General features: G+C 36.2%; 1 protein-coding gene across 2 annotated transcripts in view; it reads right to left on the minus strand.

The window, feature by feature from the left end:
• Positions 1-739: 739 nt before the first annotated feature.
• Positions 740-13,720, minus strand: part of LOC147123278 (cysteine-rich hydrophobic domain-containing protein 2) — a 54,948-nt gene continuing 41,967 nt past the window's right edge. For both annotated transcript variants that reach the window (XM_085969983.1, XM_085969976.1), the window contains exons 4-6: positions 8,918-8,974; positions 8,680-8,739; positions 740-3,990 (exon numbers count right to left, since the gene is read on the minus strand). In XM_085969983.1, the coding sequence (XP_085826109.1) occupies positions 3,940-3,990; positions 8,680-8,739; positions 8,918-8,974 (168 nt within the window). In that variant the 3' untranslated portion in view covers positions 740-3,939. The remainder of the gene's footprint in view (positions 3,991-8,679; positions 8,740-8,917; positions 8,975-13,720) is intronic.

Consider the following 13,720-nt stretch of genomic DNA (forward strand, 5'->3'; position numbering starts at 1 on the left):
GTGCCCACATGGATAGACTATTTGAATTAGGTAGATTAGGGACGTATACATAAGTATATAATTAGATTAGTTGTCAGGAGGTTGGTCTTTTTGCAATGACCATGGACCTTTGGAACAAGTTGCTGGCGCGTGTATGGAGGGCAGATTTGCTGCAAGAGTTCAAAAGGGAGCTGGACAAGTTCCTAGCTATGGCTATCAGTACACAAAAGGTAGGAGCATCACGGCCACTGTCGTCTCCTGCAACTCCTCATTTAGATTGCCTGCAGGGGTCAGAAAGGAATTTCCTAGATCTCCCCCTCAACAGCCAAGGCTTTCTTTTTAGCTCTCCCAGGCTATTAGGTGGCTGCAGCCTCCTTTGACTGCAAGGTCTCTTTCAGCTTTATTCTTTAGGCAGTTCAGAGACTGAAAGATTGGCAAGCAGTCAGAGACACCACCATTAATAATCTTGCTGATAAACCAGAAGTGCAGGATACGCAACCAAGATTTTTAGGAAGGGGTTAAGCATTCATTTACATACTACCCAATGGACACAAAGATAGAGAACACTAGGACAATTCAGCCCATCTATTCTATCCTTCTATAGAAACCGGTAAGCTCCATCACAATATTCAACTCCTTCAAATATGACTTCTATCTCTTCTACCCTCTCTCCTGTAAAATATTTCCATTAACGTCCATTACCAAGTGAAGACATTTCTTACAACTCTCCTTTAGCAAAGATTTCTTCTGACACTTTGCATATGAAATCAAAATTAGTTCTTTATAAACAGGCTTACAATTTCCTAACACACACCATAGTGGAAATCTTCCTATTCCTAGATAGTTCAGAAAGCATCAGTTGCATCTTTTACTTTTGCATTTAGATCTGAAGACAATGTTCACTGAACATTTTTAAATTATGACTTTTCACATATTTGAAGATTACATATGTTCCAAAACAAATCTGGATTATGTTGCTGTAGAGCAAATAGTTTCAATGCACAAAGGTGTTATGATACAAGGCTGACACTTTAATATTTGTGAATATTTATAACAAATCTCAAAAATTCCAGTCTTGGGTCAGGTTCCCTGATAAACGATAACAAAATAGTTACACATCAAAGATTCCAAATTTACAGTACATTAAGATCTTTTAAGATTTGCTGCAGTTATATAAAGCCTACACAGTAAAAATGATTAAATAGTTTTAACCTACAACTAGAAAGCCACTGTTTCCTAGGCTTTGATGAAATAATCACTCCTGGCACAGTACTGGACTTTGTCCAACTCCAAAGATAACTGTGCCTCATACTTAGCCAACAGCACCTGGTATTTACACAGGAAAATCTGCTATTAGACAAAGTTTGGAACACTATATCTGAAGTTGTTTGGGACTAGTTTGAGATAAAATGTGAAAGGAAAAACATTTAATAACACTACCTATATGCCTCATTCCATGTGTCATCTCACTAACATTTAGTCCCTTTAAACCAGGGATTAGTCCAGGCCCCAGATCACTCCATACCTGCCAACAACTGGTGTCTGTAGCAGGGTTTAGACAGGAAATGTAAAGTGCCTCTAATGATTTCTTTTTCCTCCAAGGTAGAACATTCATAGTGTGAGGCAGCTACCCACAGCCCCGGAAAAAATAAACTGATGAAACTCATTCCAACGGCAAAGACTGACATATATGACTGGCAGTGCTGGACTGCCAATGAAAAACTAGGAAGCAAGTGTTCCACTACTTTGATGGAATCACAAGAAATCTACATTCATATTTAAGATAAAGTAGCATTAATATTGCAGTTAAATATTTCTGACGAGTGTCTTTTATTTCTGAAATAACTAATTCTCATTGATCCATTTGTAGGAAACTGCTTTCTTGGTGTACATTGTCCCTAGGAGAATCACTTGCAGTAACATAATGCAAGTGAATTTGAAGTAAATGATGAGCACAAATGGATATAAAGGCAATATAAACATAGTAAACACATGACAAACTGAACATGCATGTGATCTGGCTGACACAATTAGCCAGCAATAGAGTGGACAGCTGCTGACAGACCATACTTCAACAGAGACATTATTGTTTATAGAACAGCTACACTATCAATTCATTGACTGTGTAGTATTGTTTCTTGAGAGGCAATAAATGAGTGACATGTTTCACTATAGAGAGAAGGAATCAGATAAATTGCTAAACTGCTATTAATCAAACAAAATTGTGTCAGCATTGACTTTGGTCTGTCAGATTATTGTAACATTTACACAAATGAAAAACAAAAATATCTTTCCCTCTCTGCCACAGCAGAAGGCGGCGGCGTTTTGATCTCCAAAATGAACAGGAATGTTAAGCGAATTCCCGATCTCTCCCCGCAACCCTGCGCCTCGGATCTGGGCATCAGGTTAGCGTACACACACACTGACTAGGACAGTAATATATTACATACAGCAAAACCTCAATTCAATTATGAAACTTTTTTGTAATTCAGAAGTTATAGAATGTGTTGGATAATCACACACATCTGAACAAATTTCATCATAAAAACTGAACTTCATTGTTGGTTATTGGGAACAAATGCAAGAAAAAGCTAATTGTGTACAATTTTTCCAACAGCAGCAAAGGGTACTAATCAGGATATGGGAATTTAATTTTAAGACAATCCCTAATGTTCCAGATATTGTATTTAACAATAACAACTGGTCCTTTAAACACAAGGACCAACCTCTGAAATAACTAGACTTTCTAAAAGTTAGAGCAAAACTAATTATTAAAAAAGCTAAAAAATAAAACATTAACCTGCACCATAATTCATGCTAGTATGCAGTGAAGTACTGAAACGGAAAGCAGCACCTCTTTGAATACACTGAAAGGGTTCCACTATCATAAGGTGCAGAATAAAAAAAAAAATTGGCCTGACCCAAGAATCTATACAATACACATCAGTCTGCATAATGAACTGTCATTTGTTAACATCTGTACAGGAAAAAATCAAAACATCTACATGTAAACCTAAATGTACAGAAAAAAAGTAAACAAAGTAACAGAAGTCATAAAAGCCATCATTTATGGCAGCGACCTGAACAAAGTATTCATTTTATGGTTGCAATACTGTTGCATTTTCCATGGTCCTGGCTCCTAGTGACCATACAATGCATGCAAAAGCCTTCATTTCATTTTGCTAGAGTATTAATTCAAGGTATTTTATTCCATTTGTTTTGAGTTAAATGTTTAGGATGTAGGCAGAGCCAGTTGACATGATTTCTTCACTCTGTTTTCTTCATATGAATGTTGTGACTTCTGTAGCCACAGTATAATTTGTGTTCCTGAATATGTGCACAGTAGGTCTCAAGTTCAAATTTAAAAGGGACAGGAGGAAAAAATGGTGCATTAAAAGGGGATAAGAGGACAACACAGTACAAATAAGTTACTTCTGTTTGCTCTGCAGGTATCGGCTGGAGAATGCAACACACTAAAAAGTTGATTCTTCTAATAAATCCAACTAGTAATTTTAATCCTTTATCGAAAACCTCCTAGGGGTGATTCACAGACATTATTACCAAACTGATTATTTTAGTAACCGTAGAACCATTTTATACATAATTTTAGTGAGTGTTGTAAAGCTGTTGTGCATGCAAGAGGAAATGTGTGTCAAGGATCATTAAAAACGAGCGAGCAAGATGATGATTAGAAGCATTTTTGGAGAGGGTGATGAGACAAATGAAAGGAATGACAAGATAAATGCATCAAGTGGACAAATGAAAGAAGTTTGGAATGTAAGAGTTACGAGAAATACAAAAAAATTAACTTGAGCACAAATGTGTGGACAGACCAGTGAAAAACTGTGGATATCAACCATAAGAATCTGTCAGACTGACACAATCTTCACTAGGAGAGTACCAAGCAAGGCACCATTGGAAGGACAACACACTTGGACAAGTCTCTGAAAAAAACCGTTGCTAATCTGGTCGAAATATTGGTGTCTTCGGTAAAAACTCTATTAAGATGACCTGAAAAGGAAGCAATTAAAACAAAGTGATTACAAAAAAAGTACAAGCCTCTGAACAGTTTTTTCCTAATATCAATGTTTTAACAAGGGTGAAGGAGGAATAACAGTCAGCAACTGTCCCACAAATATTCAAACCATTTAGTATGTCCTTCCTTTAACTTGAAGGTCATGAGTCAATTCTACTCCCAGCATGTGATTAACAATGGCCAAGATTACAAAACCCACACAGTATCACTAGTGCTGCACAAACACCTGGTTAATATAAATAGGAAGAAGCTGTGTGTTGTAACATAATTCTTGTTTATTTTGATTCGATTCCTTTCCAATAAAACAGAGCAATGATAATTTCCAACATTTTCTGGAAAAATCTGAAGAGATTTAGTATCGTGAACCTGAAATCTTTTTAAATTTTCACTATTTATAGCTAACTACATACAGAAGTTCAAACAGGTTCTGAAATGTGAAGTGAAAAAGTGTTCAGGCCCTTATGGTATGTATTGTAGAATATTGAGGGAAGTTTGAGGGGAAAAATCCTCTTAAAATATTCAAATTATACTAGGGGACTGAAGGGTTGCCTCTTTAAATATGAAAATTATGCCAGGGGACTGGAGTGTTACCGCTATTCAAAAAGGGTTAAACAAACTATAAACCAATCAGCTGAACATTGGTAGTGGATAAGTGTCTAGAGACCACAGTGTGGGACAAAATTAATACTCACCTAGAAAGACATAAAATCTAATTAGGGAAAGCTAGCATGGATTTGTAAAAGGTAAGTTATGTCTGACAAATTTAATAGTTATTTGAGGAAATAACAAGAGTGTACTGATAAAGAAAATGCAGTAGATTTCATATATATCGATTTTCATAAGGTGCTGCAGAGAAGGTTTGTTGATAAAATTGAAGATATTAAAGAGAATGTGGTTGCATGAATAGGAAGTTGGTTAAAGGACAGAAGAGAAAGAGTAGTGGTTAGTGGATGTTTTTCAGACCAGAGGGATGTAAACAGTGGTGTCTCCCAGGGTTGGGACCATTGTTTATATGATCTGGGATTTGGTATAGGATATCAAAATTTGCAGATAACGCAAAAATAAAAAGTATAGTTAACGGTGAAGAGGACTGTAATTGACTTCAAGAGGACAGACAGGTTAGTAGATTGGACAGAACGGGTTGAAATGAGATATAATGCAGAGAAATGGTAAGTGATACATTTTGGTAGGAAGAATAAGGAAGTAAAACTTCAAAAGAAGTAGGGGAACGGTGAGACTTAGAGATTCAGATACACAATCTTTAAAAGTGGGAGGACAAGTTGATAAAGCTTATGCGATCCTAGGTTTTACAAATAGAGGAATCAAGTACAGAAGCAGAGAAGCAATTTTAAACCTAAACAAAACACTGACTAGGTTGCAGTCAGAATGTGATGTCCAGTTTCGGTACCTAATTTTGGGAAGAATGTCATGGCCATAGAAAGGTTGCAGAAAAGATTCACCATGATATTAGGGATGAGGTTTTAATTATGAGAAAAAGAGAGAAACTTGGGCTCTTTTCATTACACTTCATTTAATTTCATTACGCAGTGAAGGTTAAAAGGAGATCTGCTAAAGTACTCAAAGTTGTGAGGGAAAGATTATTTCCACTGGCCAGTGATTCAGTAACTAGAGGGCATAAATTTTAGATCACCAAAAAATTAAGGGAGAGGTTCAGAGGTTCTTTTTTTTTTTTTTAAATAGAGTTGTTAGGAATGCCTTACCAGAAACAGTGGTGGAAGTGCAATCCATAACAGCTTTTAAAGGAGAAGTGAATAAACATTTGAAGAAAATTTTAAAAGGTTATGGAGAAAGAGCAGGGAAATGGGAATATCAGGGAGTCTGCATAGGGGCAATAGCCTAAATGGCCTCCTCCTATGTTGTACAATTCTATGATTCACAAACCTCACCTTCAGTCACCCTTCCTAACTCCCAATTCCTACTTGGAGTCTAACTCCCGACTCCTTTGTGAAATGCCTCGAGATGCATTGCTGTGTTAAAGGCATTAGTGCAGGCAGGCTGCCCATGTCCATGTAAATTGAGGTATATGACACCCAGTGCCATTGGTAGCAGCCATTTGTGTTTGGTGCTGTCCATCTGCTGGGGTGGAGAAAAACACTTCTTGAGGAAGAACTCCATATAGTTGGAGGCACTGCGGACAAAGTTGGGGCTGCTGTTGTTGGGTAGGCTCTAATATAAGTGAAACATATTCTAGAGAAGTCATAACTCTGATGACTTCAAAATGATTTTTCAATGAAACTAAAAATCAGGTTTACCTTTTTTTTTAAGGAAAGCACCAAAATTATGGGTTTGAGATTTTTTAAATATATTGTGTTAGGCAATACACAGAAATGCTTTAAATTTAGATATAAAACCTGAAGTGTAGAAAATGTATAGGAACATTTTGAAGTACATATAAATAGATCGTGGGGGAAAAAAATCAGCAATTATTTTCTTCTCAAACTAACTTCATCCAAAAGTTTTTTATACTTTATACGAGAAACATTGATTTATTGAATGTTTTGGCTTGTGCATATCCTCACCAAGTTGCTCCAAGTTCATTTGCTTAGAGCAAAGAAGTCAATATTTACACCTAAAGTAACTGCTGACAATTTCTAAACTATTTAGTCCATTGCTTTCAAATGATTATCTTTCATTTAGTATTTATAATAAACTATTCCCATTTTCTAAAAACAAGAAAAAATTAATATGACATTGGTGCTGGCTTATCTTTCTCCATGCCAATCTTCTAAATTTAAAAACAGTTTAGAACTTTAGATATGTAGGGTTACTAGTTATCCTTTAGCTGAAACTATCAGCAAAACAGTTCATATCAGCAAAGAATAAATCTTAATTCAAACTTTTCTTGTTTGTTTGGAGACTAGGGACATGACGTTGCTATCTATGAAGAGAAAAACCTTTAACAACTCACTCAGGTCCTCCCTCCTTTGCATTACAAAAAGCTCTTCACGTGCCTTTCACATTCTCATAAATCAACATGTTTGATATAGTTGCTGATGTTACAAATAATCTATAGCAACCAATTCAGCGAATGGGTGCTGTTCCACACAAAAAAGCATTTTGAAAGGCCTTTGTTATCTTGTAGACTTTGGATTCAAATAGGGTTTTCAATAAGGTTAACAGCAAGTAAGGTGATGAGAAAAGCGGCTAGTTAAATAAGACATTAAATAGAAGTTAACTAAGATTTGTGAAATTACACCAGGAAAAAAGTTTGAAATGTTGTATTTTCTAACTGCTACTAAACTCTTACGGCTTTCACAATCCTAAAAGTTTCCATGGAACATAGAGGAGGCATTATGAGTGACATAAGGAAAATTCTCCAAAATCATTTTGCAATCTTTAAAAAAAAAATTCAGATTAAAACTAAAACTAATTAGCTCGTTAAGAGTTAGGATACAACAAAACATTGTGTGTCAACCATCTTCCTTGAGGAAAACAGAGGAACAGAAGTCTGACCTTGTAACTACATGCAACAAGCACATTGCAATTTATATACAAACTCAGATCACTTTGGTTCTACTTTCATTATTTTTTTAAAATATTAAACAGCACAGCATTTGGACTATGGACAATATCCTTGAAGTACTGGTTACATGTCTGTAGTAGTCAATGTTAGCAAGTTATCCTTAACCTGTTCTCCAATCCCGTCACCCCCGCCACCTCCCCCCCCCAATAAGTCTTCCCATACCAAGCCAAGAACATTTTAAAAGGGCATTACCAGGCATAGAAGAGTGGCATCAAGTGACGTGCCTCTTCCTATGGGGATTTGAAAAGTGGGGTATAGTGAGAAAGTCTCGTGCCTTACCTGATTGTAAATAATATAATGGGATTTGGTGGGTGGAGCAACTATGGGAGTCAAATTCTTATTCTACTAATCTGTCGTAATGTGATGTGCCACCCTGTTTTTTGATTAGCTGATGCCAATTCTACATAATGCTCGCAGAGCTTACTAATTCGTAATAAGTTTCAGAAACACAATTTCAGAAAAAATGAAATTCCTGGCAGACGCAGTACTAGATTAAGTGACCCAAGCAGTTTTCCTTTAGAGCTTTCAAAGTAAACAAGCAAACTGCATGCATGTAATTTTGCTTTCGTCACAAATTTGACTCTCACTTTCTAAGATGTGATACAGTACCTACTCAATCAATAGTCGTTTTGTCTAATCACTGACCACAACAATGATTTTACTTGATTCTCATGGGACCCGTCACTTCTCCATTAGATTATTGTTCAGATTGCAGGTAACTTAATTTTCTGTGCGCTCTCATGTGTGTGTTTGGAAGAGAGATTATAATTTTACTTTGCATAGTTAAACTGAAACAGGTTTAAAGGGTTTTGTAATCAACTCATATATTTGTCTCTTTGGACGCACACACCAGCCCCCCTAATACATCTCAGTTAATTCATTCTGGCAATTAATTTATTATTTTCAGAACACAGTGCAAGCCTTGTTTTCAGGCCATTCATAACTTTATAAATCTGCCTTGCACGTGAATATGTGCATCTGTGGACCGTAATAAATTTTTCCACTCAAGCGATTAAGTAGGCTGACACCTTTCTGATTAATAACTGCTAAAAGAATAAGATCAGAAGCAAAATAAATGATCATTTAATAGAGAAAGTAACAAAACAGCCCTTTAACTTACATATTCCATCATGTTATTGGTTTCACATTTCCTTTTGCTCAGTCTCCAGTGCAAGCACAGCTGGAAAAGAAATGGAGAAAGGGAAGAAAAATGACTTCCATTTTATTCCTGCATCCAGACAAACCCATTTATCCATCTTTCATATTTTTCTACCAACAAAAGCATCTGTTTCCATACTGTGCAATTCAGACCCCAATGGTCTGAACCCCATGCTAAAGTTGCTCCCTGCGGCACTCACCTTGTGGTATAACCTATTGTTTTCCCATTCTAATAACTTCTCGATCGATCTTCGTGTCTGGAAGACAAATGAGGTAGAATTTTACTCTTGACTGGCTTCTGAAAAACTTTGCAGTGCAGCTGCTTGTGTGAATGGAAGAGGCAGAGAGGTGTGGGGACAGTGACTGAATACAGGGTGGTCCTATGCCACAGGCTCTGTGTGCTGTCAAAGCACCTTTAGTGTTAAACAGTAACTAAAAATGGTTCTCATTTCTCCCCCACCCCCCAACAACCTTTTAAAGGGCTTTTAGTTATGACAAAGGAGAAAGTTATTACTATTCTAAAATAACTAATTTCAGTATCACATTGGTTACTAAAAGCCATCCAAAAATCATGCATGCAACATCAAACAATATTAAATGCAGATTGTGTACAAGTAAATGGTAAGATTAATGTATGTATACAAGAAACATGCTGCCAAAATCTACATAGCTAGAATATTTGTGTGTTTGCATATGCATACATTTTATTTGTTATAGTAATTCTCAAATCATGTACCAAATCAAAAGCTCTGCACAACGAAATATAATTTTATACTTTAAAACATCACGCTCCACTATGAAGTATATCAAACTTGACCAAAAGAATGAGGTTTAAGAAAAAAAACAAGGATTCCTTTATTACAATTAGTATCCATTAATGCTCAAGTTAATTTCTCGTTCCAGCTACACATAAATTGTAAAAAATTATCAGTAATTAGATGTAATACAAATACAGAGTTGAGAACTACATCCCTTCTTGAAGTTTAGCAGAATATTATTAGACAATTTATGTATCAGTGTGCTAAAATTCTGTTTGCCCCAATACAGTGAAGTAAAACCATCAGGTAGTGGAATTTGTTTTACTATTTGTATGTAGTCTCATTTCTCAAAACACACCCGTTTATTTCATGTTCCTTCATCTGGTTTAATCGTGCAGAGTGAAGAGAATGGTTTACTGTGCTACTTCTTCAGGGGTGCCCATGACTATTAGAACTAATGTTGGAAGCTAGTTCATGTTTTGTCTGAATCAAAGATAGAACATGTAACACTGGCAATATTGCTTCTAATAGAGCAAGAGACACAAAAGAATCCCTACTGATTACCCCTTTCATATCACTAACATATATCTATATATCAACAGGAATTGGACTCAGATAGCAGAGAAAAATTGTTCTTTTTAAAAAGGATGGGGGGAGGGTAAATAAGTGATGACGCCAGGTGTCAAAATAAGCCTCTATAGCTGCAGGTGCAGAAAAGCCATTAAACATTGCCCTGCAGTTCAACTGCACCACTGATGCAGCTGCTGCTCACAAACCCAAGTACATCACTGTTTAAAAGGATGTCAGAAAACAAAACAAAAACAGGTACGAGATACACATTTGCTCTTTCCTGTTCTAACGTACAACTGAAGCTTCACAGTGTTAATTAGGAAAAGTTGTAACTTTTCACAAAGTATATAACTAGGTCATAGATATTCTCATGGAAATTTGCAAGGAATAATTTTCCCTTAAAGGCAGATTTTAGTTAACCCAGAAAAGTGTCCGTCACAGTTTTTGCTGCACTAGCCATTCCTTAGTGAGGCAAGAGTCAAACTTGTAGCATCTATTTCAGAAAATTAAAGTTTTGGCAAATTTTAAAATATTTTATCTATAAAATGTTATATTTTAGATGTGAAGCTACATTTTTGATTATATGAAATTCTAACCAACACAAAAATTGATAATTATGTAACAATGCATTTGTTTTAAAGTATATTGTTACCAGTTTGGTTACACAACTTGAAAACATGAAAAAATACAATAACCTATATTGATAACTAATATTTCTGCTAAGTGCAATGGAATATCTTGTAAAACATCCAAAACTGGTAACAGCAGAAAGTTTTCTATAAACAATCCGAAGTACTTTCTGCACATGTTATAATAAAATAATACATTTAAGCAAACAAGTGAACATAACCAGTTGTCCAAATATCACCATTATTTTTTAGACCTTTTTAAAACTGAAGCCATTACTCAGAACTGTGGAAAATTAAAAATCTTAAAAAGATACTTTGGGGAAAAAATCCACTTTAAACTTTCTTTCCAGTCTAACTTGAATTTGAAAAAGAAAGAAAACTCTAATGTAATAAAATCTTTGTGATTATAGCATAGGTACATACATAGATTAATGTGATTTTTACTTTCTGCAAATGAAGCGTTTGGCAAATCAATAGCGTTTCAGAATTAGAACAGATTTTTTTTTTGAAAACAAAAATACCCTTGGGGGAGGTTTAATTCCCTACTTAACTGTTACATCAGCTATCCAGATGCAGACTTTCCAGTTACTAATAATTTGTTGAACTACTGGTACTTATTACTGGTTATTTGCCAGCTACACAAACATAGAATAGAAGCAAGAGTGCGCAACAGGGTAGACGTTATATATTTGAACAAAGAAAGTTTGTTAAGATATATTTCAAATTCCAAACTTTGCTAATGTTGCCCAACGTTATTTGTGACAGCATCTATGTATTGTCACATCAACCATTTCTGTCAGCTAGCTGCTTTATGAGATAGTTGTTTTTCAAAGCCTGACCTCCCTTGCATGTAAACGATATAGCAGTTTATGGTCACACTTTTTAATTTTGGTTGCTAGTCAATCTGAAATAAAAAGAAAATAAGTTTGTGGAGTGTAATTAACATTCAGTTCAGTCATTTTGGCCCTTGTCTAGCCCCCAAAGCTTTGTTAAAATTTGCCATTCTGAAGGCTTGAGGGAAATCGATTTGATTCTAATGGTACCATGAAAAGAACATGATCTAACTGCTTTCAGCCCTCCGTAAATCTGTACTTGGTCTTTATCACAATGCTACCCCAATTTAAAAAGCACTGAATGTCTCGTCAATGACTTTGTGAAACAGACAAGGAGCGGACATAAAAATTCCAATAGTTGTTTAAGCAGCAAAGTTCATTTGCATCACAGCGAATTTGAAAAGGCCTGACCTCTCAAACCGCCTCTTAGGTCTATGAAGTTGTAGCCTTGACAAGCTTGCATTGACAGAGCTCATTGACTCTGAAAGGCTACTTTATCAATGGAAAAAGACGGTACTACGTTCTTCTACTTCAAACTGGCATCTGCCTGCCCACCCGCTGCTGATCTGAAGGTGACACTAATACAAAACTACAGATTTCACTCTCGAACATCCCTTTAGCACAGACATTAAGTACAGGATATACTTCATTTCTGTTTTTTTTCAATGCTGGCTGGCTGCATTCTGCAGTGGCTGTACTTCTTAACAAAAGCAAGTACCAATGGAACTATTGGGTGCAATCACATTATAGGCTAGAACAAAAACTTTCAACACAAGCTGGAAGACTGCTCAGCCTCGATAACAGAAGCTGTACAAATTGCAAATTTCAATGTCAGGCTCTCAATAAAGGAAGTTTTACAAATTATTTCCCAAGGTTCTGTTTCTAGCAAACCCGCCAACACATTCTATCAAACTAAAGTTTTAACTAAGATAAAACACTGGGAGATTAATGATCAGACTATTATCTGCTAAAAAATTGATCTCTGTCTTCTTGCCATTAGCAAATCTGAATACGATGATGCACTTCTGTACTTTTAATACCTAAAATATTTTCAATGAAAGGAAATACACTTCACTCGATCTACATTTTCCTTGTAATTTTCTCCTCTTTCCTTCCCTTCTAAAGGCATTAGTTTCTTTGTAGGAAATAGTTCAGTAAACATTGGTAGCCCTCCGATACTTTTGCCAAGTTGCCAGCTGAGTCCAACCCTATCTTACCAGACCCCAACACATCCCCACTTCTAAAAGGGGTCACTGGATAGTGAGCAGGTACAGAGGCAAATTTTAGTGGCCATTTGACTGTTCGTCTGGTTGAGATCAGGTAACTCATGATAGAAGATGAGCCTGGGACTTCCTGGTCTGCAAGATGGAGCTACTCATTGGATATATTTAGTGAGGCATCGAGGAAGCTTGTTTCAACCCGTTTAATGGCTATAGCAGTCTCTGAAGTACAACAACAACCTTAACATGGATACAAAAAGAAAATACTGCAGATGCTGGAAATCTGAAATAAAAACCTTAACATGGATGTTTGCCAGGAAGAGAGAAATACTGCTCTAACAGCACAAATATTCTGTTATTACTTGGTAGCCGGGCAGCTCTAAAGTGTCATACATTGTAGCATCAATTTCAACTGGCATTCAAACCTGCCTGAGACAAACAGGGAAAACATTTCCCGGGTGCTAGATGGAGCATTATACACACTGCATCTTGGGGAATGAAGAAAGGAAAGGCAGGAAGGGAAAGAAGGAAAATTGTAAGGACTGGTTTTTTCCATCTCCTCAGATTTACACTTCCTGTTGGGTGACCTTAAAGTGGCATTTATTGGTCTGATTGCAGAGCAAATAGAATATAGGTGGTTATAGGTCTTTGTTAAAAGTAAATACGATAAATCTTTCAGGATTCCTCCTCTATTATAATGTACACATCTGATTCAAATAAAAGTTTTTTTTAATTCACAAGGCGAGTGGGTATCACAGTACATTGATCCCATTTCAATCCAGATGACATCGATGGGAAGAAAGTCATCTCTCACTGCCAGCTATGAGAATCATATGAAAAATAAGTTTGGGCCTACAGAATACGAGTTTGAACAATTAGGCACAACTCAGCAATCTCACTCAGCAGCCATAAGAATGGCTGGCGAAGGAAATAGAGAAAAAAAATCACACCGTTGCAAGGTTGGAACCAAAATGCATTATTCAGGCACTGTAA

This window comes from Somniosus microcephalus, chromosome 2 (assembly GCF_052327205.1).
Source record: "Somniosus microcephalus isolate GS21.2 chromosome 2, FLI_Smic_1.0, whole genome shotgun sequence".
Taxonomy (NCBI): Eukaryota; Metazoa; Chordata; class Chondrichthyes; order Squaliformes; family Somniosidae; genus Somniosus; species Somniosus microcephalus.